Raw genomic sequence first — 26,456 nt, 5'->3', positions numbered from 1 at the left:
CGAGAAACTGCAAGGAGCTTTTTGTCGTGTACCAAAAGTTGTTGTTCATAAGGGGGAAAATGCAAGAAATTTACTGAAAATCGCCGGAAAAAATGGCTTGCAAACCTACGTCTGCGGTCTGGAGGAGCCGAGTCGGATAATGTTCATGTGTGCAGTGACCACTTAGTCAAAGGTAAGTTAATACAACTTCTGTGGCTATGTTTATGTAACGTTAGCTGTTTCCGTACTTTGTAAAGTTAAATACATTTATTTTTCTTTGTTTGTTTGAGTTTGTACCCCTGTAACTGAACAAAAAATTACAAAGTATTTGCAGTCGAAAGTAAATAACTTAGCCTGCCATGCAATGAGCTGCAATGACTTCTCCGTCTCCGTGGTTAACGTAATCACGTAAACAACTGCAACGCTAACATTGAGAGGCGCCGCAGTGTTTAATGTTTGTTGCTAGGTTAATCCACAGGACAAAAAAAGTTGTATGCATCCATACTTTTGTATGCTTTCAGTTGTTTTCTGGAGTAGAAGGATGTCTGTTGGACAAGGTAGTTGCTTATATCTAATGCCTCGATGGCAGGCAAGTTGAAAAATCGCTCCTTTTCAAAACATTAGGATCAAGTCCAACATATGTTGTGGTTTTCTGTTTATTCCTTTCTCTCGTAATAGCGTCTAAACTAGTAAAGTATGGACTTTCGTGCTTTTCACTTCCTGCCCTCCATCTGAATTTCGCGCGTCATAAGAATCACGTGACTGCAAACAAGCTATTCCATTAAACTTAGTTTGCTGTTAAGCACACTTCCGACATCTAGGTGGCTCTATAACAATAAATCAAGTTTCGTATATAAAATTTAAAAAAAACAAGTAAAATAAAATATCACCGTTTGGAACCAGAAAGGCACTTTTCGCTCTACATGTAATACATTCCAAATAAATCGATAATAGCATTTAATGACACCATTTATATGTTTTGTAAGACCTTGTGTAATTTTCCATCAGGGGCGGGGGCAGTCGCGCTCTCATCCGGAGGAAGTGTCTCTTTGTCCGCAGAGTCAAAAACATGGCGGCGCTCCGTGCGGTCGTTTTCTCCGGCACCGGGAGAACCCTCCTCAACACATCCAAATCCTTTCACACTCCTCAGGTATGGACAGATCCAACATTTACCTGCTTGTTCTCTCTGTTTTCATAGTCTTGTGTCTGTAGTATGGTAATGTCCGCCTAGATCCATTGGCATATGCGGCGTCTTATAGGAGGAGCATACTATCCGGAGCAAGGTCACAGCAGCAGACTGACATTTGTGCTTTTATAGTAGTGCCATAGCACATTTGATCTATCTAATTATAATTAGTATTGTCGAGAAAGCCGGTAAAGTGGGATTAAAAAGCAGATTGGAGTCGGATGACTGATGTAAATGGGTGTCTCTTTACTTAATACTAAGGTGACATCACAGATCTTACATGTGATGTTCATATATTTATATAATGTTTATATATTTATATAATGTTAATATATAAGTGCATGCCAACTACTTCAATGACTAACTCACTCCCCCTGCTGATAATAGCTTATATGGAATGTATATTAGTATGTCTATGACCTGATTTGTATAATACAAGTTAATATAATCATTGTTTTGGCATTTACATGTACTTTTTTCATAGTGAAGGCTTGATTGGGTATTTTGAGGTCAGAATGTCCTTTGTTGTTGCAGTTTGATTATAGAGTTGGAACAGTCCTAAAATTGTTATATTATCAGGTTTATATTGAAACAGTACCTACAGAGACAATATATATATATATATATATATATATATATATATATATATATATTTATTAAATATATTAATTTATTAAATATATATTTTAAATATATTTATTATTATAAGCGGTTGACCGATATATCGCATATTCTGACTTTTTTTTTTTTTATCGGCATTGGCCGTTAAACTTCTTGAGGGTGCCGTGAATCGCCTGCTTGCATATGAAGCGACAGAGACATGTAGATGACTAGTCACGGTTCATTTTCTTGTTACGTGCCATCGCGTTGCTACAATAATAACACCAACGACAACAACAATAACGGTGCAACACAGTGTCATTTAAACAATCCTTATATCAGAGCCGCGGTAGACATATTTGAGCTCATAATGTTAAAGCGCTCAACTGTTTCATTCTCCCTCTTTCTCCTCAACAGTTCCCTGGAACTTTTAAATGTCTTGTCTAATGTTAAATATCATATACCATCTGCTAATATGCACATATCTTGTTTAAACAGATGTAATAAACCAACCTCACACAACTTCAGCAGATGCAGCATCCTGTGGAGTGCTCATTTATTTACCTCTGAAGCACGGATGCTATCAGCCTCTCCTCAGCAGTTCCCTGTCACTTTAAACTTTTTCTCATGATAGAAGGAAAATATAAATAAAACTTTTATTTTATAACATTTGCAAATATGAAGATATCTTGTTTAATCAGAGATTTATTCACAAACCTCACAAAAATCCAGCATTTTCTTCTCGTTGAACGCTCATCTAATATCTTCCTCTGAAGTTTGTGTTCCATCAGCTAGAATCAAAATTTCCTCTGATTCACAAATCACGTCGGTCACTCCAAATAGGCTATCCAGGTTGTTTAAACTGTCAGGATATTGCTGCTGCTCGTGCTGGATCCGCACAAGCATGTGAGTGCAATTTCAAGGCTGCGTCCAAAACCAGGAAAATGCTGCCTCCCGAGGCTGTTTACTGAGGTAGGTTGAAAATAAGGTGTTTTTCAAACTGTTCAGAGACCAGTTTCCTTAAGAGTTCCATTAATTCAAAACAGATGTTAGTTAAGCCATTAACTGATTAGGCAGCTAGGTAGCAAGTCAGCTGCCTACATTTTCGTGTGCACGTGAAACTGCTGTCTACCATTTAAAATACAAAATTGTTTTAGTTTTGTGAGAAATTGATTAAATATAGTGCTAAATAATTTCATGTTTGTTATTAACGATATTAAGTTGTGTGTTATATCAGCAGTCACCCTACTCTCTGGTATCGGTCATTTAAAAAAAAAAACATATCGGTCGATCACTTATTATTATAAAGCTCTGGCAATTTGTAAGGTGATGCACCCATGAGGGTGTTGTGCAACCCTAAAAACATCCAGGTCAATTTTATAAGTGCTTACGAGAACATCTTTAGGAGGTGAAAGAAAGGTCACATACACACTGAAGTTAAACATAGTTGTCACTTCCAAAGACTTTAAAATAAGATGATGCAGAGTTTCTATGTTACATGATTAAAATGCTGTGCATATTTCTTGCTACACAGTGGCGATTTTGCGTGATCGAGACAATAATCCAAAATGTATACGAGCGGGGTGTGAAATTTCTACCGTTTTTTTCATGTCTACTGGTATATCGCCCACACCTAAGTTTACACTAACCAAAAAGTGCAATGACAATACCATGTTTTGCATCGCTATGGCATATGGCAGCCATTCACTAACATGGTATATACATTTTAATGTACCATGCAATTGCTACAGTGACGTTTTGTTAGACTAAAACAGAATTTTGTACCTTCATCTTATTACAATGCAATATAATTATTATTTCCTTTCAAAACATGTCTGAAATATTCGCATAGCTGTTTCTGAGATGTGTAACTCGATCTGTATGTTGGGAATGGTATGTTGCTGGTTGTTTATCTGCAATAAGCAGCAGCATGTATGTATAATTATCCATCAACTTATTAATTAAAAAAGTAATCTTCCCTGGCTGTTAATTTGACTTTTGCATAATAGGTAACCTTTGTTTTTATGCCATGTTTTGCAGGCCAACATGTCTTTTGCTAGCCTGCCAAAGGGGAAGAAGATCGCCCTGACCACGATTGGAGTTCTGACGACTGGAGGAGCGGGTCTGGCTCTAATGCTGCAGCAGTCAGTCAAAGCCTCAGATTTGGAGCTGCACCCACCTTCATACCCCTGGAGCCACAATGGCATGCTGTCCTCCCTTGACCATGCCAGGTACCACATCCCAACTGAGAAAACAATTCTTCAGGGCTGCACAATTAATCAAAGTAACACAGACATGGTCATATGTAATTGTTAAACTGTAAAAGGCTGAAAAATATATAAAAATATAATCGGCTAATGCGCTTTTCTGTGCACGCAAAGCAGTTCACATGCATTGTGAATGAAAAGTACTGCATGTTCAAGCATTTGCGCAATTCCAAACATTTAACAAAATAAAAGCTCCAGGTGAAGTAAAGAGTACAGACATAGTTTAGTTTTACATAAAATAAAATGTAATCCTCAATAATAATCATAAATCAGTTCATTCTAGTTTAATCATAATTCTTGTTTCAACAAGACTTTAATTAACAAACAGTGAACTGAAAACAGAATGACACATCAACGAGCACACACCGCATGCATCTCTCTCTCTGGCTTCCCCGGCTCTTCCCTTATATCCCTCCCACTGATTAGGCAGCTCAGCGCCAGGCGTGCATCCTCACAGCCCGCCCACACCCTCCTCCTCGTTACACTACACCACCACCCGATTCAGGCTTGGGCGCCATCCGGAATGGCTGGGGCGAAAGGTTTTCGCCATGAAAATAGCCATCGAAGCTAGCATGGCATTAAGAAACAAACAAAAAATGTTTTAGTAAAATATATGAAGGTAAATAATGCTTTTTATTAGGCTACTATGTATTATTGTATATAAAATGTAAAAGTGAATATTAATAAAAATGTTTACGTCTCATTCTCTCTTGTATTCATTAGTGAACTACTGTGGGGAAACATGCCTTTATTATTTTTAAATTGAGTTTTATTCTATGCCTTTAAAATATTGAATCTATTTGGACGGCTGTTTGGATGAAATGATGGTCCTCTGATTTAAAAAAAAAAAAACACTAGAGCCATTTCAGAACAAATACATAATTATCGCGATATACAGCTCTGGAAAAATGTAAAAGGCCACTACAAAAGGATCAGTTTTATATTTATAGGTATGTGTTTAAGTAAAATAAACATTTTTGTTTTATTCTATAAAGTGCTGACAACATTTCTTCCAAATTCCAAAGAACAATATTGGTATTTAGAGCATATAATGTAAAGAAAACAAGGTCATATTCTTTTTTTAAACAACACAATACTAATGTTTTAGCTTAGGAAGTGTTCAGAAATCAATATTTGGTGGAATAACCCTGATTTTCAATCACAGCTTTAATGCGCCTAGGCATGCTTGGCAGTCTTTCATACTTCTGTTGGGTCACTTTATGCCACTCATGGGGCACAAATTCAAGCAGCTCTGCTTTGTTTGATGGCTTGTGGCCATCCATCTTCCTCTTGATTACACTCCAGAGGTTTTAAATGGGGTTCAGATCTGGAGATTGGGCTGGCTATGACATAGTCTTGATTCGGTGGTCCTCTATCCACAGTTTGATTGACCTGGCTGTGCAGCATGGACCATTGTCCTGCTGGAAAACCAATCCTCAGAGTTGGGGAACATTGTCAGAGCAGAAGGAAGCAATTTTTCTTATAGGATAACCTTGTACGTAGCTTGATACATGCGTCCTTCTCAAAGACGAATCTACCCGATTCCAGCCTTGCTGAAACACCCCCAGATCATCACCGATCCTCCAGCGAATTTCACTGTGGGTGCGAGACACTGTGGCTTGATGGCCTCTCCAGGTCTCCGTCTAACCATTAGACAACCAGGTGGAGGATTGGTGATGATCTAGGGGTGCTTCAGCAAGGCTTTAAGGAATAAAAATAAATGCTCTAAATGACAATGTGTTTAATTGGAATTTGGGGGAAATGTTGTCAGTACTTTATAAAATAAAACAAATGTTAATTTTACTCAAACACATACCTATAAATAGTAAATCCAGAGAAACTGATAATTTTGCAGTGGTCTCTTAATTTTTTCCAGAGCTGTATATCGAATATATCACCAATATCATTTTTGTAGACATACCACTCAGCCCTAAATGCCATTGTATTAAATAAGTGGAATTCGGTTTAAGTAAGATGGCACATGCACGCATCTCAAGCAAGTTTTTAAATGATTAAACAAATAGATATAATGTTCAAAATGAAGACAAGAAATATTTGGACACTTTCTAGTTGTCAAATGTTAGTTGAACATGTCTATAGTTAATGTGGTAAACTACACCTGTGGTTACTGAGACCAGCTGGTTAAAAGTAATTGAAAATGAAAATAAAGTTTGTTCTGAGAAAGGGTCTAGCATCATTTGTGTGCAAATGCCACTTGTTATAATGCAGTGAATTCATCCATAATGCAAATCATTGGCTGGCTAAAGTGTTTGAGCCGCTATTAGGACAACGTTATTTCTGATCTCAAAAAGAATATATCATAATAGTCTCAAGGAGTTATTTGTAACCGAGTTATCATGAATACCGTCTATTCATGTCTTTTCACTTGCGGCCTACAAAGGAGAGGTACATATAAAAGCATTTATGAGTTAACTAATGGTATAATGTATTTCTGTTTTAGTATTCGTCGTGGATACCAGGTATATAAGCAGGTGTGCTCGGCATGCCACAGTATGGAGTACCTGGCCTTTCGTAACTTGGTGGGAGTTTCACACACAGAGGTGGAGGTCAAAGCTTTAGCTGAGGAGGTAAAAGAGCTCACTTTTACTCCAATATTACTAATTCTCATAACTCAGAAATCATTTCCCAAATGCAATGTTAATTCAACAGATTAAGACATTGATATTGATATCCTAAGGTTTGAAAGTAGCATTTTAATCATCTTGATGATAACAATAACACACCAAACCATTTGAAAGTAGGGGTGGTAATCTTTAGACACCTCAGGATTGGATCCGATTAGGGGAGTCACGATCCGATTCCAAAACGATTCCTGATGCAACAAATATTTTTCTTATTGATTGATCTGATGTGCACAGGCAAAACACAGTAACTTCATACATCAACTTTGGGTTTCTTAGACTTTGATTTGTCCTGTGACAGACAGGTCTAACTCAACTATGCCTGGATTTTGAGAAAATTGCAGAAACTACAACATTCCCACTAAAATCAAGCATTTTGTTAGTGTAGTTACTGTTCAGTTACATCCTTTGTATGCCAGGATCTTTTTAACTATAACCACAACTATAGTTTCTATAGAGGCTGCCTGTCCAAGATAGGGTTATTGCAGATGTCAGCATCTCCTTTCTTCAACACTGGTGATAGTAAAGCTGCACAAATAGTGCAAAAGTTGTGAAATAAATCCATAATGAATCTCTTATGGACTATTCCATTAGTTTGCTCAGCAACTTACTCTCTCCTGGTGAAATTTGTCTTGAGTCGTCAAGTGTGCCCACTGTCCTGACAATCAAGAGATGTGCAATGAGTAACAGCCAATAAAATTACAGAGAGAGTGCAAAGGGAGGGAAACGCTTTGGGAACCAGGAGACAAAAACGGGAAATAAAAACAACCTACGTCTCCCGAACTGCTGTCTCATCATAATTTCCAGCTGCGTGTTTCTGTTCTATGCATATCAGTGCAGTAACAGGTGCAAGCTCATCTTTCATGTTGTTTGTTGACTTTAAACTCTCCCGTTGCTATGTTGTGTGGGTTTGTGGATACATATCAGCATTGTAGTTTCAGTAAATGCATTCTTGATGTGCACATCTGCTTTTACTGGCAATTATATCTTCTTCGCTTTTTTGTCACAGTAATGACTGTGAGTGTTGCCACCTTGTGGACCCACTTATTACGTCATGTGTCCTGTATGCAGACTCCTAGCTTTGGGCTTGCTACTTTGGGCTTTAGGGCTCCTACACACTGTAGAAATCTCAGACGGAGCTGAGATGTTTGATGCATGGGAATGCGAAAGGTCCATTTTTAAGGCATGTACTTCAGAGGAAATTCAAAAGCAATGCAGTGGTGAAAACTGAGAGTCATCATCTTTTTGACAATGTACCAGTAAATATGGCAACACTTGTCCAGGCTCTCTCTCTACAATTACTATTTTTTTCTTTTTTAGTCTGGCAGAGGAAAAATAATAAAGGACAAGGAATGAACACTGTACATGTGTGATATTTTCTGCCATGTTTTTTTTATTTTACAGTGCAACTTGTCCCGCCTTACCGAGATTCTCATCAGCCTACTCATGCCTACATTGCAGAAAAAGCTAAAATGCACTCAACATTTTGTCGCATGACAGAACGTTGCTGTCGCAAACCCTTGCGTTTTCCCTCTACATACTTCCGAGGCACCATCCCATTTGAAATCAATGCATCCATAGCATTCTCTGATGCAGCGTTAACTCAAGTGTGTAGGTGTCCTTGCTCTGTCTATGGCACGCACGGAAGCGCCACTGCCCTGCCACAGTTTACATTAAACTCGGAAGCGATTCTGAATCATTGGAGAAAGAATCGAGATGCATCAGTGAATCTATTTTTTCCTCCCACTTTTACTTGAAAATATATTTGACACGCATCTAAAATAGTCTGTCATTATTAATAAACTTCATGAGTGGTCATATGTATAATGTGGTTATTGTTCTCTATTTCAGATTGAAGTTGTGGATGGTCCTGATGAGACAGGAGAGATGTTCACTCGACCTGGGAAGCTCTCCGATTATTTCCCTAAACCTTACCCAAACCCTGAGGCTGCCCGTTCTGCCAACAACGGAGCTCTGCCTCCTGACCTCAGCTATATCATCAGTGCCAGGTAATTAATTTCTGTCAATTAGTAATCTCTATGTGGTTCTCTTATTATTGGCACACTGTCTGAATGTTAAAATGTACAATTAAAGATTCACAGACATTCTCCTTCCCCAGACTGGACATTATAAAGTGTTGTAAATACAACGTTATTTTTATAATGTGTATCTCTCTCTCTCTCTCCTTTTCAGGCATGGAGGTGAAGATTATGTGTTCTCTCTTCTGACTGGTTACTGTGATCCTCCAGCTGGTGTATCTATGAGAGAGGGGCTGTATTACAACCCCTATTTCCCCGGCCAGGCCATTGGAATGGCGCCACCGATCTACAATGAGGTGCTAGAGTATGATGATGGTGAGTTTTAAGTGTTTGTAATTCTGTATTATTCACACTCTTTCATTTCTAGAAAGTAAAACATGCCATTGGTCAAAATAACAAGAAATATTCTTCCATAGGAACCCCTGCCACCATGAGCCAGGTTGCTAAAGATGTCTGCACCTTCCTGAGGTGGGCCGCTGAGCCTGAACATGACCAACGCAAACGAATGGGACTGAAGGTTTGTATTTTCCCCATTTCATTGTATTTTGGTCCCGACCATAAATGTTGTTTCACCCCAAAATGAAAATTCAGTCACCATACTCGCCCTAACGTCGTTCCAAACCATATTACTTTTTTCTAGGTGTGTCCCGATACTGGTATCGGAATCAGATCCTATATCATGCTCAGGTGCTTGTGCTCGTAAAAATTCTCAGATAGCGAAAACCAATACCATCCATAAACATTCAGTGCAGAAATTTACATTTTAGCTGCCCTAGTGTGATTATTAAACCACAATGGCTGTGATTTAATGAGATAAATATATACAGCTCTGGAAATAAATTGAGACCACTGCAAAATTGTCAGTTTCTCTGGATGTACTATTTATAGGTATGTGTTTGAGTAAAATATAAAATAAAACTAAATTGTTAAAAGTACTGACAACATTTCTCCCAAATTCCAAATAAAAATATTGTCATTTAGATTGCTGTTGGGTGACTTTATGCCACTCCTGGCACAAAAATTCAAGCAGCTCTGCTTTGTTTGATGGCTTATGGCCATCCATCTTCACATTGATCACATTCCAGAGGTTTTCAATGGGGTTCAGGTCTGGAGATCGGACTGGCCATGACAGGATCTTGATCCGGTGGTCCTCCATCCACACCTTTATTGACCTGGTTGTGTGGCATGGAGCATTGCCCTGCTGGAAAAGTCCTCAGAGTTGGGGAACCTTGTCAGAGCAGAAGGAATTCGTTTTCTTTCAGGATAACCTTGTACATGGCTTGATTCATGCGTCCTTCACAAATACGAGTCAGTCTGATTTCATCCTTGCTGAAGCACCCCTAGATCATCACCGATCCCTCACCAAATTTTACAATGGATGCGAGACACTGTGGATAATCGGTGATGATCTGGGTGTGCTTCAGGACAATGCAATTTGGTCCTTGTCAAAGCCGCTCTGGTCTTTACTCCAGCCCATTTCTCCTGCAATCAACACATTGACTACAAAAACTGATTGTTTGCTTACCATCTAATCTACCCAGACGTTGACATGTGGCCTTGTTAGGAGATGATCAATGTTTTCGCTTCACCTGTGATTGGTCATAATGTTTTGGCTCATCGGTGTACAATTTTGCTTTTACCACCTTCCCCTATGGCTGTAGTTTTTAAACGGTGTCTATTTTATCAATCCCAGTGCAATGCCTTGCTCCATAGACTTGCATTGTTTTTACAAATTGACTTTTTGTAGTAAATGACAGCATGTCACAAATGCTGTCTATAGAGCTAACCCTAACCTACCTTGTATTAAACCTGACATATATTTGTTTTAATATGTAGTGCTTACTCTTACTTTTCTCTATGCAGCTGTTGATGGGCGCTTCTATCCTTGTTCCGTTGGTTTACTACATGAAGCGGCACAGGTGGTCTGTGCTCAAGAGCAGAAAGATCGCCTACAGGCCTCCCAAATAAAGCCAATCAGATACCTTCCTCAGGCCTTGACACAACATAACCTGATTCACGATTGTCCGATATTTTTCAGAGTGCACGATGCATCAAGATAAGGTTGCTATAATCAAAAAATGCCGGACATCCTTTCAACTTGGTGTCCTTCCTCCTAAATGACTTGGGGAGTGGGACCTGAGACAACCTTTGTGTTTAACTGTAAAATAAATATTATCTGAATTAAATATTTGTGGTTGTTTGCAAGGTGATCTTTTGAGAGGGACAAGTCAAAATACACATGCAACCTTCTTGTGCATTGTGAGATCTGTCTTTGCAGTAGATTCTCTACACTTTGTTGTGTAAATATTTAATAAAACTGGTATACCCTAATGAAATCCTTAACAAATTGTAATTTTTTTTACTCCATTTGATTGTTTATTCATTTACAGTAGCTTTATCCAAAGCAACCTACAAATGTGATTTATCAGGAGGTGGTAGCATTAGATATACCTTAGAGATGGAAGCCACCATTTCAGAATAATTGTTTTTAGCTATTATCACTTATTTTAATTGGACGCAAAAGTTGTCTTTAAATACCATGTGAAATCCAAATTAATGTTTTGCCGTTTATAGTCCATTTCTATTATCTTTAATGTCATCCATATCCTAGTTTACTTACAAAGGTTAACAGAATTAGTTTTCAGTAGATATAAGTATTTTTAATAAAGTCTCTCTCCTAGTTAAAAAGACATCCTTGATGTCACATAGAGGTTGAGATGCCTTGTCCAATCAAACGCTTTCTAGAACGAGAATGCACCATCCTCTAACAAATTTCTCCGTAAGATTCACTTAAAATAACTGAAGGACCGTTAGTATGGAGGCCCAAACCTGCATAAATAATAAATGTAATAATAAAATAAATGTCTTGATAAAACAAATATAATTAGTTTTTAATTAAATTTAATCCTGAATTTATTATTGTATGACTTTATTCCTTTATTATTTTCTATATTTATTTTTATTCTTTTTAACTTTTATTTATTCATTTATTTTGCATATTTTTTTATTTATTCCCACATATATTTATTTCCATATTAATATATTACCATATATATTTATTTATACATGTATTTATTTTTACTTTCTGTGTGTAACATGGAAATGAGGGAGGCGGTCCTTGCGGAGCTCCAGTGCATCATTGGTTGAGAGCTCAATAGTACTTATCGGAAGCAGATGGACTTTGGATTTTGAATATGCAGGGCAACATTTGCAGAGAATTTAACAATCCAGGATGTGCTACAACGTTCATACCAGCATACAGCTCTCCTAAAACATCAATCAGCACCTCTACTCTAAATGAAACAGTAATTTGATGTGCAGTTATCGACTTCATTCGCAATTTGCGCGACTCTCTAGATATATGTGAAGAGTCAGCAATAGATTTTAATTTTGTTTTATTGCAGATGTATACATACATAAACGCTCAGGGAAATGAAGCATGGTTGTATCTTTTACAATGAAGAATCATAACAACAGAAAACAATATTATGGATTTGCAGACATCAAAATTTTAAGTTGTATACGCAGAAAAAAAAAAGAAAAGGACGAGGTTAAATCATATCATTTATGAAACTTGCTCATTTTGTGGTTTTGTTGAAGAAACAGCTCCCCATTTATGTTGTAATTTTAGTATAACCAATAAATCTTGGATTGACTTAAGCTCTTATGTTTTTAGCCCCACAAATAGCTATAGTTTACACGCGATATGGCTGATCTGACGTCACATCAAAACAACAGCGCACGCTTCAATCTACAGTAAGCCAATGGTAAGCAGGACCCGCCCACATCATTATCATACAAGAGACAGAAATGTAAGAATAAATACAAAAATAAATAAATGTGGGAATATATAAATAAATGAATGCATAAATAAATAATAATAAAAACAAATGAAAGAATACATTTTTTTTTAAAGAATAAAAATAAAAAGCGAAAATAATAAATAAAGGAAAAAAGTCATACAAAAATAAATTCAGGAATAACTTGCATTAAAAACTAATTATATTTGTTTTATCCAATACATTTATTCCTTTATTTATTTTCTTATAATTACATTTATTTATTTATTATTTTTGCACGTTTTGTCCTCCATATAAGACAACTGACAACCTCATGCCGGACACTGAAAATTTCAAACGGGTCGGATTTGACCCGCGGGCTGCCAGTTGAAGAGGTAGCCGCTACCAAAGTCGTCTAGCAAGTCAGTCCACTGTCTGCCATCTTTGGAACGCTCTCGTGAGTCTATTTCCAGACATGATAGAGCAGCTCCTATCAATTTGAATTGGGGGACACCATCAAATAACATATTTCAAATCAGCAATAAAATCTGATAATATTGGAATAATAAATTGTGCTTCTGGACCTCATATTACACTAAAACACGCAATTTTCCCGGCTTGCATAACTAAAGCGCATGCGCATTAGAGAGGTGATTGACAGGCGATGTCTGTATCTAAAAGGCTCTTTTACCTGTAAGGCGGGGCTTCCCCATCTACATCCGTCGACCGCTGGGTTTGAGAGCTTCTTGGTTGCGCGTTCTAATTTCGTCCATTATTTTAAATAGAAGTGTCCCGTTTCTGCTAAATAAGCTCTGATGCAACGCGGTGGAATCTGATTGGCGGAGGGCATATAATCGCTTTCGGGATGTACCGGAAATGGGTCACTGGACGGCTTGCTTCATCGCCGCACGAGAGGGAGAATGGATGCTTTAAATAAACTTAAACAATTTGATGCGTATCCCAAAACTCTGGAGGATTTTAGGATCAAAACATGTGGTGGAGCGACGGGTGAGTGTTATAAATCTACCGTGAGCTTCAGAAGTGACGAGCGTCATTCAAACAGACAGTGCTCGTGGGGAGAAAACAGTCTAATGAACATAAAGTCTTTAAATATGCGCATGTAATTACATATTTAAATGACACAAAATGTCATTTTTGGCATAAAAGCTTGAATGGAAAGTGTCAGTCGTCCCCATAAACCCATTTATTAAAAACTCTTGTGATATAAGAGTCATGTTTGTGGCGACTGTGATTTAAATGCCATTTAGAACAGTTTGGGGTAAAACCTGAAGTTGTTTCTTAATACATATGTTCCTGCTTTGCTCAATTTCTAGTGACCATCATCAGCGGACTTCTTATGCTGATTCTGTTCTTTTCTGAACTGCAGTATTATCTAACTAAGGAGGTGAGTACATGGCACATTCATAAAAGTATGTGATATATAGTGTATGTGTATATATATATATATATATATATATATATATATATATATATATTAGGGCATAACATGTATTGTGTGTTTAAGGCAATTAACCATCTAGACATAAAAATATACCATATGAGTGTTTGGGTATGTAGATCGTTGTTTCTAAATGGTTCTATTGGTCTTTCATAGGTTCATCCAGAACTATTTGTAGACACTTCTAGAGGAGACAAGCTAAGAATCAACATTGATGTTATATTTCCACATATGCCGTGTGCCTGTAAGTAAACACTGTATACTATGTAATTTATCTCTATATATACACTGGTGGCCAGAAGTTTGGAATAATGTACAGATTTTGATGTTTCAGAAGGAATTTGTTATGTTTTATTCACCAAGTGGCATTCAACTGATCTTAAAGTATAGTCAGGACATTACTGATGTAAAAAAAAAAAAAACAGCACCATTACTATTGAAAAAAGTCATTTTTTATCAATCTAGATGGGGCCCCTATTTCCAGCAGCCATCACTCCAATGCCTTATCCTTGAGTAATCATGCTAAATAACTAATTTGGAACTAGAAAATAACTTGTCATTATATCAAACACAGTTGAAAGCTATTTGGTTCGTTAAATGAAGCGTAATATTGTCTTTGTGTTTTTTTTTGACGTGCCACAGTATGCAATAGACTAGCATGTCTTCAGGTCAATACTGGCTATAACAAGAAAGAGATGTGGAAGGCCAGATGTAGTATAACTAAACAAGAGGATAAGTACATCAGTGTCTCTAGTTTGAGAAATCACATGTCCTCAGCTGACAGCTTCATTAAATTCTACCCGCTCAACACCAGTTTCATGTACAACAGTAAAGAGAACTCAGGAGTGCAGCCTTATGGGAAGAATTGCAAAGAAAAAGACACTTTTGAAACCGAAAAAGAAAAGGTTAGAGTGGGCAAAGAAACACAGATAATGGAAAAGAGTGTTATGGATCTTAAACCCATTGAGCTTTTGTGGGATCAGCTAGACTGTAAGGTGCGTGAGAAGTGCCTGACAAGACACATCTATGGCAAGTGCTACAGGAAGTGAGGAGTGAAATGTCACCTGAGTATCTGAACAAACTGACAACAAGAATGCCAAGGATCTGCAAAGCTGTTTAAATAGCTGCATGTGGAGGAACTCTGAAATAGTTGAAAAATTCTGAAAAACAAATTTTAATAGTAATTTTTACTAATTAATGTCCCTACTATACATTGTGATCAGTTGAATGCCTCTTTGGGGAATAAAATGACCCATTTCTTTCCATAAGGGCAAACTCTGTACATTATTCCAAACATTTGGCCACCACACATATAAATATTTAGTTCTGTATGTCTAAACAGAAGTCATTGACCTGTGGTTCCTAGTCCTGTAAAACAGTGTAACCATGTATAAGATAGGAAATATCATCTATAGTGTTCAAAATATCAATAAAGCAGTTCCTGTATTGTGAAATGTTTTGTTTTAAAAAGTATCAAGCCATAGCTTATAGACTTTTTAAGATCAAATGCAACAATATATAAGCATGTCCACACTTTAACATGTTGGTTGAGATGTTTACTCTAGATGTTACATTCTGTGTGCAGCTAGATTAAGTATTTATTTACAGTCTTGAGAATTGCGAGTGATTTTGTTCTTTTAGATCTGAGTATTGATTCCATGGATGTAGCAGGAGAACAGCAGCTAGATGTGGAGCATAACTTGTTTAAACAGAGACTCGACAAAGAGGGCCAACCGGTCACAACAGAGGCCGAAAAACATGGTCAGTTTCATCGCATTTAAGTGCTTGATCAAACCAATGTTCTTATTAGTGGCAAGAGTGTCCATTTGATATATTTAGAAGACAAATCAAATCAGGAAATATGTCATTCAAATCCAGAATACCACATTCAAATTATTAGGGTTTGCACAGTTCTCGTAATTAAGTCACTTATACTCACTTTGCTTTCTTGGGTTCCTTAGCCACACACAATATGGGATTTATACAGTATATACATTAAGTATCTTAGCTTTTACAGCATTCATGACTTTGTCCATGCCACTGTTTACTGTGCAGTTTTGGGCATAGAAGAGGAAGGGGTTTTCGACCCCAGTACACTGGATCCTGACCGCTGTGAGAGCTGTTATGGTGCTGAAACTGATGATTTAAAGTGAGTTTTTCCTCAATCTGACAACTAACTCAAACAAAGAAGTTAAGGTATTCCAAACAGGAAGTGGAATATCCGGAATATCTGTCAATATCCACTGACGGAACAAGTTTGTCTACTTGCGTGAACAGGTTCTAAACGCCTTACTATAAGATCTGTGTAGTACAGACACGTAATTAGTTAAGATAGCAGCTCAAATTCATAATTGCCAGGCTGATTAAAAAGCTAGATGTAGAAAATTCCTCCTTGACATCTGTTAGTCACGAATGCTTTCTATTCTTTTCCTTTTCTTTTAAATTATTTTTCCCTTTTAACATTGATTCTGGCTGATCAAGACACTCAATTACTTATTGGTTGTCTGCAGGTGTTGTAATACCTGTGATGATGTGCGGGAGGCGTATAGGCGGCGCGGCTGGGCGTTCAAGACTCCTGACACCATTGAGCAGTGTAGGAGAGAGGGCTTTAGCCAGAAGATGCAGGAGCAGAAGAACGAGGGCTGTCAGGTTTACGGCTTTCTGGAGGTCAACAAGGTATAATTTTGCAATCTTGTCTGGTTTTGACAGTTGTTTTTTATTTTTTCTTTATTATTTTTTTTTTATTTGGTTTAAGTAAATTCATCAATTTGGTCTGTAAAGACTGTATGAAGCCAAACCAAACCAAAGTCTCTTTATCTCCTTTAGGTGGCAGGAAATTTCCATTTTGCCCCCGGCAAGAGCTTTCAGCAATCTCATGTACATGGTAAAAACTCAAGTTTGTGCAGCATAAAACACATCTCAAAGCTCTCTGGTCTGAAGCAAAGGCATGTTGCTTAATAGTTTAGTCCATTTGGATACTTAAAGGGATGGTTCACACAAAAATGAAAATCCTTTCATTTATTTACTCATGCCTTCCCAGATATGTATGACTTTCTTCTGCAGAACACAAATGAAGATTTTAAGAATGTATCAGCTCTGCAGGTCCACACAATTCAAAGCATATCTGAGTCACTGAAAGGTGACCAAAACTTTAAAACTCCAAAACTCACATAAAAGTAATACATAAGTCTTCAGTGGTTTAATCCATGTCTACTGAAGCTGGATTTTGGGTGAGAACTGACCAAAAGGTGTCTTGAATGATTTCAAGATCGATTACACTGCCTAGTGCTTGACACATGCACGGAGCGCTAGATGGTTCAAGGAAGTGTAATCGAGCTTGAAATCATGATTGCCAAGGAGACTGCAGATGTCAGGATTTATTGTGAAAATAATTTTTTGGTCTGTTCTCACCTAAAACTGATTTGATTGCTTCAGAAGACATATATTAAACCACTGGAGTCTTCTGGATTACCTTTTTATATGCTTTTTGGAGCTTAAAACATGTGGTCACCATTCACTTGCATTGACCTACAAAGCTGCAATATTCTTAATCTTTGTTTGTGTTATGCAGAGGAAAGTGATACACATCTGGGATGGCAGTAAATGATGATTAGGATTTACATTTTTGGGTGAACTATTCCTTTAAAGACAAAAACTTGTGTGTTTGTTATAATCTTAGATTTTCCTCAAATGAAAAGGATTTTTAATCAATTAATGTGCAACAGACCAGATTTCATGCTTCATATTCACTTTGCATGTAACTCGTAAACGGGTGCATGGTGTGACGTTTGGTGCATCACATACATCTTAAGATCTGCATTTGTATTTCCTTAAAAAATACAAAATGCATGTCTCTTCATTTGCTTTTTCCCCCCTGTCTTTCTTGAAACAGTTCATATACCAGAGTATCTGCAGATTTAGCCATATTAAGCATTGTATTGAGCAGTTATCAGGAATTTAGAGCATTACACATGTCTAGGGAGAGGAACAGTCTGGACTCTTTCTGTCTTTGTATGCATGTCTGATTTTACAATCTTATTAATTCTTCAGTGCCATCATTACCTTGCAGCTGCTTGTTCTTAGATCATTGATGCTGTTGATCAGTCTTTTTCATTAATGAAATTAATGTTTTTTTGGGAAGTCTGGGTTATAACTATGGGACAAAAGTTCTCTTTCCCACTAAATCTCACAATCTTTCCAAGTAACAAGGTACAGAACTAACACCAGTTATGCTTATGCTATTCTGCCAATGGCTAAAATGCATATCCAATACACAATATCAAAAAGCCCTGGATGTATCAGCATTTTAAGCATATCTATGGCCCTACTACAGAAAAAAGAGACTAGTCTTTTGGCATAAGACATAATTTGTTTGGGCATTCTCTAGTTTTGAAATGAACTTAAATGACCAGGGTTCTCAATTTGCTCTTGAAATCTATGCTTTCCAAAAACAAAACCCAATTGTGACTCTCTTCTCTTCTTTCTGCAGTGCATGCTGTGGAAAGTAAGTTGACCTTTTATATTTGAATAAGTCTTTATTCCACCAAGCCACTAGACAATCAGTCTTTTAATAAAAACAGGACAAGTTAGAATTTACCTTGTTACTACATCAGTATACTGGCAACACTGCTTTTCCCTGCACATATAGTGATTTACAAAGTAACTTTTCAAATGATAATTTGTCAATTAACAATGCAGTGGCTTCTTAAGTGTAATTTTTCATGATAATCATCAGCAATTGCATCTGTGACCACTATGTACTACGCTTTGCCTTTGTTTGAAAATTAGAATTTGTTGGCTACTCAGATTAACTAAGGCGTACTGATAAATTGTGCAATTTTGTTATTATGTTAATTATTAATTCCTTTTTATTTTCAGTTCATGACCTGCAGAGTTTTGGACTGGACAATGTAAGATGTTTCTGTGCTTTAAACATTAAACCAAAATTTCTCTTCTATTGTCAACATTACTAACTGAATTTGCTTGGTATTGCTATAGATCAACATGACACATTTCATCAAACATCTTTCATTTGGAAAAGATTATCCTGGAATTGTCAACCCTTTAGATGGTACTAACATAGCAGCACCTCAAGGTTAGTGTATGCCTTTTATTTGTATATACTTAAACTAAAAATTGGTTTCATTGTTGGACTACAAAGTCTAGAAAGGCTGTCCAGAATGAAACTGACAAGTATGAGATTTTAGCCGTTCTTTCTCTTGTCTTTGTGGTGATGTCATAGTCAACCCTTCCTAACTGGCAGAAAGGTCACTGGTAAATATCATTAGTTCCATCTAGCTGATTTTACCCTGCTGTAATGGAAGTCAATAAGAGGAGAGCTGTACTTAAAGTATCAAAGAGCTACAGTTGTGGGCTACTACACCTTCGATCAAGATTTACTGGAAAATCTGCAATGTTTTTAAATCACTGTCTTTATTGACACCCATGTCCTTGAATGTGGGTATGGTGGCAAATGGATAAATCTAGAAATGCTTTAAAGTCTTAGAACTTGACAGGTTAAATCAGTGTGGTTTCAGCATCGGATGCCCATCCCAATCGCCATGAAGGTTCCAAAAGTGCCGCCGCTTTGCATCATTGTCTTCCCAACTCCTCCCATTAGTTCTCGACCCCTCATGCCAATCCTAGATAGAATAAACAACAGACAGAATTAGTCCCTTTAACAAAGCAATATTCAGTTTTAAGAAGTGAATGATAAACACAATGTGGTGGTCAGTTGCTGAGAAAGTGAACATACAGGCCCTTATGGAAATGCACCATATTTTTTTTATGTGGCATAGTAAACATAACATTTAATTGTAGTATTTTTTTGTAAGATCATGGTAACCTCAGGTGAAACTCCTAATTACCAGAGTTGGATCAATATATCAGGTTTCTATGAAACAAACTATAGGATAAGTAAAACATCAAAAGTTGCTAACTGCACATTGAATTGCAAAACAGACTGAAAAGGGTCTAGCAAAAAGATATAACTTATTACATTTGCATCCTAAAAAAATTTGCAAAGTGAGTTGAAAGCCAGACCAACAAAGGGAGCAGACGTTACAAATAGGATACACGTCGAAACTACAGCCGTTATAGTTTGATATTAAAAACATGGTCTATTTTTGTGAGGGCAAGTATTATAGACCGGTATCAGCATGATATAACGAAAACGACCGCTATTCATTTTCATACCTCAGACAGGAAAAGGTTCCGAACATGGCACCCGCTGCCATGCCCACTGCAAACCCCATCATGAAGCCCATCTTAACTCTGTCAAAGCAGCTGGGCTGGGCAGCCTGTCCATACGACCCTACTGACACTGGCATCTGAAAAGAGAACAAATACAGGCCGTGTGTGAAAACCTAGGGTGATTCATGACTGTTCTCCCTTTGACGTGCCCTCTGAGCCATCATATGTTATTTGGAATGCAGGACTAGTGAGCTGCCAACCTAGACAGCATTTTAAAGAATCACCATGTTTGTCAGAACAGCATTTGTTTTATTTTTTTGCTAAATCCAGTGAGCTTCCATCCTAAATAGCATTTTTGGGTATGTAGCTGAGTGCCGCTATGATAGCTAACATTTTTGTCTATATAGGGAACTCACCTGGCAGCATTTTTCGTTTGTTGGCAAAACCTAGTGAGCTGACTAGGCAGCATCTGTTTCCATCATATGCACATTCCTGAGCTATGATGTCCAGATATGGTGTCTAGGAAGGCACCTTACTAGTTGACAAATTTGGTGCAAAACCTTGTGAGATGCCCACCCAGACCGTATTATTGGAAATTACATTCGCGTTTCGAGTCAGCTAAACTATGAGCAGAATCATGCCGCTAAAATGCCCAAAAATGCTGCACACGCGTATAAAGTCCAGATATGCTGTCTAGGTAGGTAGCTCCCAAGAGTTTGAGATACAGCCGGAGCTGTGATAAGCCAGAAGTTAAAAACACACCAGTAAGAACGTATTACACGTGAATCGTTTTATCTCGTTACATGTCATCAAATCTGGCCTTGAACCAACAAAACAACGCGACGTACAGCGGGAGCACCGTTAATGTAGATAGCTTACCTTGCTCGAATCGATATACGAGTGCCTCAAATACGTGGTCTTCTGTTGTACTCGTTAAATATTTGCTGTAGGACTGTTTCATAAAGACGCCATTACTTCAGAGGAAGTGGTGTCAAAGTACAAGCGAAGAAGCCTCCCGAGCGCTGCAGCGCCGTTTAGCGGTAGTCAATGATGTTTTAGCGCACACTAGCGGTTCAGGCAGGAATTGCCTGAATTTGAGATTGTGATAGAAATGCCAATGCCAACTTTTTAATGGATGGATCGTTTTAAATGTGTAAAATGTAAAACAATTCATATATAATGTTTTACTCCTATCTTGTATACAAACATGACATATATTGGCATAGAACAGTGATACTATTAGATGTGTGTTTGTGTACGTACTTATATTTTCATATAATATTATCACTGTTCTATGGTAATATATGTAATGTTTAATACATATACACTAGCATTGCATTGAATGATTACTGTGTTCAGGGCCCAATAAATTAATTTAGATTATAGGGATTCAGTTGACAGAAAAAGCTGGGACTATATTGACCTGTTCCGTTTTGCTCTTTACAGCATCAATGATGTACCAGTATTTCGTCAAAATTGTGCCAACAATATATGTTAAAGTAAATGGAGAGGTAAGTGTGCTGAGCTTGTGGTATTATGGAAAAAGTGTAAAACTCTTAGAACAAAATTAGCATGATAACAACACTGTTAAGCCTTCACTGACATCCACAAAACTTATTGTCTTCATTTTATTTATTTAGACATGATAGTATTAGTTGTTGTTTAATGTGGAAGCTTATACAGAAGTAAAGTTTTGCACCTCCTGTTGAAATAATGTGATTTTCTGTAGGTGGTTAAAACAAACCAGTTTTCAGTAACGAGACATGAAAAAGTAGCCAATGGGCTGATTGGAGATCAGGGTTTGCCTGGAGTTTTTGTGCTTTATGAGCTGTCTCCAATGATGGTTAAATTCACAGAGAAACAGAGGTAAAGCTTATAACTTGTGTGTGTGTGTGTGTGTCCCTAACATTTTTGTAAATATTTGATTATATCTTTTCATGTGATGACACTTTGCTACAATGTTAAGTAGTGAGTGTACAGCTTGTATAACAGTGTAAATTTGCTGTCCCCTCAAAATAACGCAACACACAGCCATTAATGTCTAAACCGCTGGCAATAAAAGTGAGTACACCCCTGAGTGAAAATGTCCAAGTTGGGCCCAATTAGCCATGTTCCCTCCCTGGTGTCACGTGACTCGTTAATGTTACAAGGTCCCGGGTGTGAATGGGGAGCAGGTGTGTTAAATTTGGTGTCATCGCTCTCACACTCCCTCATACTGGTCACTAGAAGTTCAACATGGCACCTCATGGCAAAGAACTCTCTGAGGATCTGAAAAAAGAATTGTTGCTCTACATAAAGATGGCCTAGGCTATAAGAAGATTGCCAAGACCCTGACACTGAGCTGCAGCACGGTGGCCAAGACCATACAGCAGGACAGGTTCCACTCAGAACAGGCCTCGCCATGGTTGACCAAAGAAGTTGAGTGCACATGCTCCGCGTCATATCCAGAGGTTGCGAGCGTGTGTGGCAGCCACCAGGAGAGGAGTACAAAGACAAGTGTGTCTTTCCTACAGTCAAGCATGGTGGTGGGAGTGTCATGATCTGGGGCTGCATGAGTGCTGCCGGCACTGGGGAGCTACATTTCATTGAGGGAACCATGAATCCCAACATGTACTGTGACCTACTGAAGCAGAGCATGATCCCCTCCCTTAGGAGACTGGGCTGCAGGGCAGTATTCCTGCATGATAACGACCCCAAACACACCACCAAGACGACCACTGCCTTGCTAAAGAAGCTGAGGGTGAAATTGATGGACTGGCCAAGCATGCCTCCAGACCTAAACCCTATTGAGCATCTGTGGGCATCCTCAAACGGAAGGTGGAGGAGCACAAGGTCTCTAACATCCACCAGCTCCATGATGTCATCATGGAGGAATGGAAGAGGACTCCAGTGGCAACCTGTGAAGCTCTGGTGAACTCCATGCCCCAGAGGGTTAAAGCAGTGCTGGAAAATAATGGTGGCCACACAAAATATTGACACTTTGGGCCCAATTTGGACATTTTCACTTAAATCTAAAAAAAAAAAAACTAAAAAAAAAATATAATATATATAAACCCCTTAATATCTGATTTGAATTTCTGTGAGTGTAAAATAAATGGTGTCGAAATTTGGCTTTGAAAATCTAGTTACATGATGTTTGGAAGGGATGGAATGATTTGAATGTTTAAGTAAATAAAGTTTTCCATTGTTTGCCTCCTCAGGTCTTTCACTCATTTCTTAACAGGAGTGTGCGCTATTATAGGTGGTGTGTTCACAGGTGAGCGGTTTTCACATAAATGTATTGTTCATGCTGAATGAATGTGGATTACATAAACATGCTTTTACTGCCTACTATATGCAAGTGAATGGTGACTAAAACATTGACGCTCCAAAAAAGCACGTAAAGGCAGCATAAAAGTAATCCATATGATTCCAGTGGTTTAATCAATATCTTCTGAAGATATTTGTGTGAGAACAGGCCAGAATTGACTCCTTTTCAAATGTACATTTTTGCCATTGCAGTCTCTAGGCACGATCATGATTTTAAGCTTAATTACACTTCCTAGTGCTTGACTCATGTGCAGAGCACTTACTATAGGAAGTAAGTGAGCTTGAAATCATGATAGCCAAGGAGACTGCAGATATCAAGATTTAGTGTACAATTTGTTACATTTTGGTGCATTTTCACCCAAAATCAATTTAGATCACTTCAGAAGACAACGATTAAACCACTGGAGTCATGGATTACTGTTATACTGCCTTAATGTCCTTTTTTTTTTTTTTTTTAAGCTTCAAAGTTTTGGACCCTATTCACTTGGATATTGTGGACCTACAGAGATGAGATATTCTTTGTTTGCGTTCAGCAGAATAAAGTTATACACATCTGGGATGGCATGAGAATGAGTAAATAATGAGAGAAGTTTAATTTTGAGGTGAACGGTCCCTTTCTATCAGGTGTAAACTGAGTCACTCACCTCTCCTCTTATATTTCTCTTATGTTCTTTTAGTTGCTGGACTCATTGACTCCTTAATATACCACTCGGCAAGAGCCATACAGAAGAAAATTGAGTTGGGCAAAGCATCTTAGCATCACACAGACATATTAAGTGCATGACTGTGTCTGGAAACCTCTGTGTTCAAGAGAAGATGCCACAATTAAAACCCCAGACTGTTTCCGATTGTGGACACAGAGAAGTGTCCGTCGGCACGGCCCCCTCGCAAACAAGTACAGGAACCTGTGACTAAGACACTGTCAAACTATATTTTGGAGGATCTTATGGATTATGGACATTTTATTGAGTGATACACTGATGTATCATTTGTTTACCTCTGAAAATCAAAGCTTTCTTTTTGAAATTATGGCCTTCAAATATGTTTCTCTTGTGTTGATTTGAATTATTTGTTCACTATGAAATAGTAATTGGTTGATTTGAAAATTGTGGTCTCATTTGATTGCGAACCAGTGTCTTCCCGCTTGTGTCAATACACAATGTCTGTGGAGTTAGGCAAACTAAAACAGCAGTTTTACATACATACATTCATTCATGTACAATTCATTTGATTGAATTTGCTTCTCGGTCCATGGCCAGTAGAAAAGAAGCCTCTTTTTAAACTGGGAAAAAAGACAACAGGAACCCTATTTTATAGTCAAGCACACAAGACTGAAACACAGAGGCTGCAGTCAGTATAGATGTTTTTGTAATGCACCTTTAACTCTAAATTCAGGTGTGTGTGTGTGTGTGTGTGTGTGTGTGGGTATTTGGTATGAGTGTTTTTGTCACGTTTTGATGGCTTATTTTTTTTGTGTGGGACAAATGTATTTATATTTTGATTGTGCGAAACCATTTTTAAAATGAGAAATAAATGTAACACTTAACTTTGATGGTGATTTATTTTGTCTTTTAAATCCAGATAATTCACATACTGCCCAATTTAAATATTTTCTATATATATATATTTTTAAAGGAATATTCTGGGTTCAATACAAGTTAATCTCATTCAACAGCATTTGTGGCATAATGTCGATTACCACACAAATTAATTTCATGTCCTCCCTCATTTTCTTAAAAAAAAAAAACGAATAATAATCTGGGTTCCGATGAGGCATTTATAATGGAAGTGAATGGGGCAATCCATAAACATTTAAAAAAAAAACTTCATAAGTGTAGCCACAAGACGTAAACCATATGTGGATTAACGTGATTTTAATGTGATAAAACCATTTGCTAACCATTTCTGTGTGTAAATAAAGTTTTACAAATTTGTTGCCATGGTGACATAACACTATAAACACTAAAACGACCATAAAACCGATTATATAAACAACTTTACGGTTCATATAATACGCAAGATTTAACAGAAGAATTAATGTGTCTTTTTATAAAAATTATAAGCTTCACATTTCTGAGTTTAAACTCTCCAAAAACTGGCACCATTCACTTCCATTGTAAGTGCCTCACTGTAACACATTTTTGCTTATTTTAATGAAAATGAGGGACGAGTCGAAATTAATTTGTGGTAATCAACGCTGTCCCACAATTGCTGTCGACTGAGCTCAACTTGTATTGAACCCGAAATATTCCTTAAATTATATGGATATATAAAAATGGCTGTTTTACCATAAAAGCCCAATCAAATAATGAGTCAAGAAAGATGAAAATCATGGTGAGTTTTCTGTCATTTTGAACAGATTTTCAATTTTCAGTGTGACTGATGTACCGGAGGCTGTCAACTGTAATTTTTTAACATCCACGTCTTAACGCATTTGATTTGATTTGATATTTTGACAAAATTGGACTAAAATGCAAAATGCCATTTTATACCTTGACACCACTTGACTAAATTAAACAATATAATGGCCATGTGTCTAACTATCACTGTTTGAAATGTTTATCGTTGCACAATATGAACTTTTCACGTTTATATTTGTTCTACAGAGTAGGCAGTATACAGTATATACTGTGCAGTATGCAGTGAGCACTAGTATTCCATTCACAAACATAGCTTGAGTCTTACTATTTCCTGTTCTGGAAGATGCTGTTTTGAAAGAAACGTTAGTCTCTATAAGCAGACAATCTTTTGCTGTGTATTAATTATTTCTTGTGACTGATCCAGTGATCCTATTTCTCCTCACAGAACAAAGAGCAGTTTGTGTGGCTGTAAACTGTATCCACTTGGTGGCATTTGGGAAAAGATGTTGGCCACAAGATGGCGCTTTTGTATTCTTATTGAGTATGAAGCTTTAGTAGACTTTTTTTTTATAGATATAATGGGGAACACGTTTATAGCACATTGCAGTGACTAATTTCTGGGAAATGTGTCACAACTGCTTTTT

General features: G+C 37.4%; 3 protein-coding genes across 4 annotated transcripts; 2 read left to right on the top strand and 1 right to left on the bottom strand.

Annotated features, from left to right (window-relative positions):
* Positions 1–987: 987 nt before the first annotated feature.
* Positions 988–11,066, top strand: LOC127646742 (cytochrome c1, heme protein, mitochondrial). The gene is made up of 7 exons (XM_052130598.1): positions 988–1,129; positions 3,806–3,996; positions 6,494–6,620; positions 8,526–8,683; positions 8,868–9,028; positions 9,130–9,230; positions 10,577–11,066. The coding sequence occupies exons 1-7, from the start codon at positions 1,049–1,051 to the stop codon at positions 10,679–10,681; spliced, it is 924 nt and encodes a 307-aa protein (XP_051986558.1). The 5' UTR covers positions 988–1,048; the 3' UTR covers positions 10,682–11,066.
* Positions 11,067–13,230: 2,164 nt separating this feature from the next.
* Positions 13,231–24,981, top strand: ergic3 (ERGIC and golgi 3). Of its 2 annotated transcripts, XM_052130591.1 has the most exons (14): positions 13,231–13,500; positions 13,827–13,897; positions 14,108–14,195; positions 15,593–15,712; positions 16,007–16,100; positions 16,462–16,627; positions 16,778–16,835; positions 18,441–18,455; positions 18,830–18,861; positions 18,950–19,046; positions 21,590–21,654; positions 21,873–22,009; positions 23,344–23,399; positions 24,130–24,981. In XM_052130591.1, exons 1-14 carry the CDS (start codon positions 13,413–13,415, stop codon positions 24,207–24,209), a joined length of 1,167 nt encoding a protein of 388 aa, XP_051986551.1. In that variant the 5' UTR covers positions 13,231–13,412; the 3' UTR covers positions 24,210–24,981. The 2 variants fall into 2 exon arrangements, with proteins under 2 accessions (XP_051986551.1, XP_051986552.1); XM_052130592.1 differs by lacking the exon at positions 18,441–18,455.
* Positions 19,048–21,175, bottom strand: romo1 (reactive oxygen species modulator 1). The gene is made up of 3 exons (XM_052130605.1): positions 21,023–21,175; positions 20,147–20,280; positions 19,048–19,593 (listed from the first exon to the last, which is right to left on the bottom strand). Exons 2-3 carry the CDS (start codon positions 20,278–20,280, stop codon positions 19,485–19,487), a joined length of 243 nt encoding a protein of 80 aa, XP_051986565.1. The 5' UTR covers positions 21,023–21,175; the 3' UTR covers positions 19,048–19,484.
* Positions 24,982–26,456: the final 1,475 nt, after the last annotated feature.

The sequence above is a fragment of the Xyrauchen texanus genome, chromosome 7 (assembly GCF_025860055.1).
Source record: "Xyrauchen texanus isolate HMW12.3.18 chromosome 7, RBS_HiC_50CHRs, whole genome shotgun sequence".
In the NCBI taxonomy this organism is placed as follows: Eukaryota; Metazoa; Chordata; class Actinopteri; order Cypriniformes; family Catostomidae; genus Xyrauchen; species Xyrauchen texanus.
This window is presented reverse-complemented; position numbering and strand designations above follow the sequence as displayed.

What these genes read in the sequence shown, in the direction of transcription:
- LOC127646742 (XM_052130598.1), top strand. Translation starts at nt 1,049, where the DNA reads ATGGCGGCGCTCCGTGCGGTCGTTTTCTCCGGCACCGGGAGAACCCTC. An exon ending in TCAAAGCTTTAGCTGAGGAG is followed by an intron (nt 6,621 to 8,525) that starts GTAAAAGAGCTC and finishes TCTCTATTTCAG; the next exon opens with ATTGAAGTTGTGGATGGTCC. An exon ending in GGTGCTAGAGTATGATGATG is followed by an intron (nt 9,029 to 9,129) that starts GTGAGTTTTAAG and finishes ATTCTTCCATAG; the next exon opens with GAACCCCTGCCACCATGAGC.
- romo1 (XM_052130605.1), bottom strand. Translation starts at nt 20,280, where the DNA reads ATGCCAGTGTCAGTAGGGTCGTATGGACAGGCTGCCCAGCCCAGCTGC. An exon ending in GGAACCTTTTCCTGTCTGAG is followed by an intron (nt 19,594 to 20,146) that starts GTATGAAAATGA and finishes TATTCTATCTAG; the next exon opens with GATTGGCATGAGGGGTCGAG.
- ergic3 (XM_052130591.1), top strand. Translation starts at nt 13,413, where the DNA reads ATGGATGCTTTAAATAAACTTAAACAATTTGATGCGTATCCCAAAACT. An exon ending in GCTTTCTGGAGGTCAACAAG is followed by an intron (nt 16,628 to 16,777) that starts GTATAATTTTGC and finishes TATCTCCTTTAG; the next exon opens with GTGGCAGGAAATTTCCATTT. An exon ending in ATGTTAAAGTAAATGGAGAG is followed by an intron (nt 21,655 to 21,872) that starts GTAAGTGTGCTG and finishes GATTTTCTGTAG; the next exon opens with GTGGTTAAAACAAACCAGTT.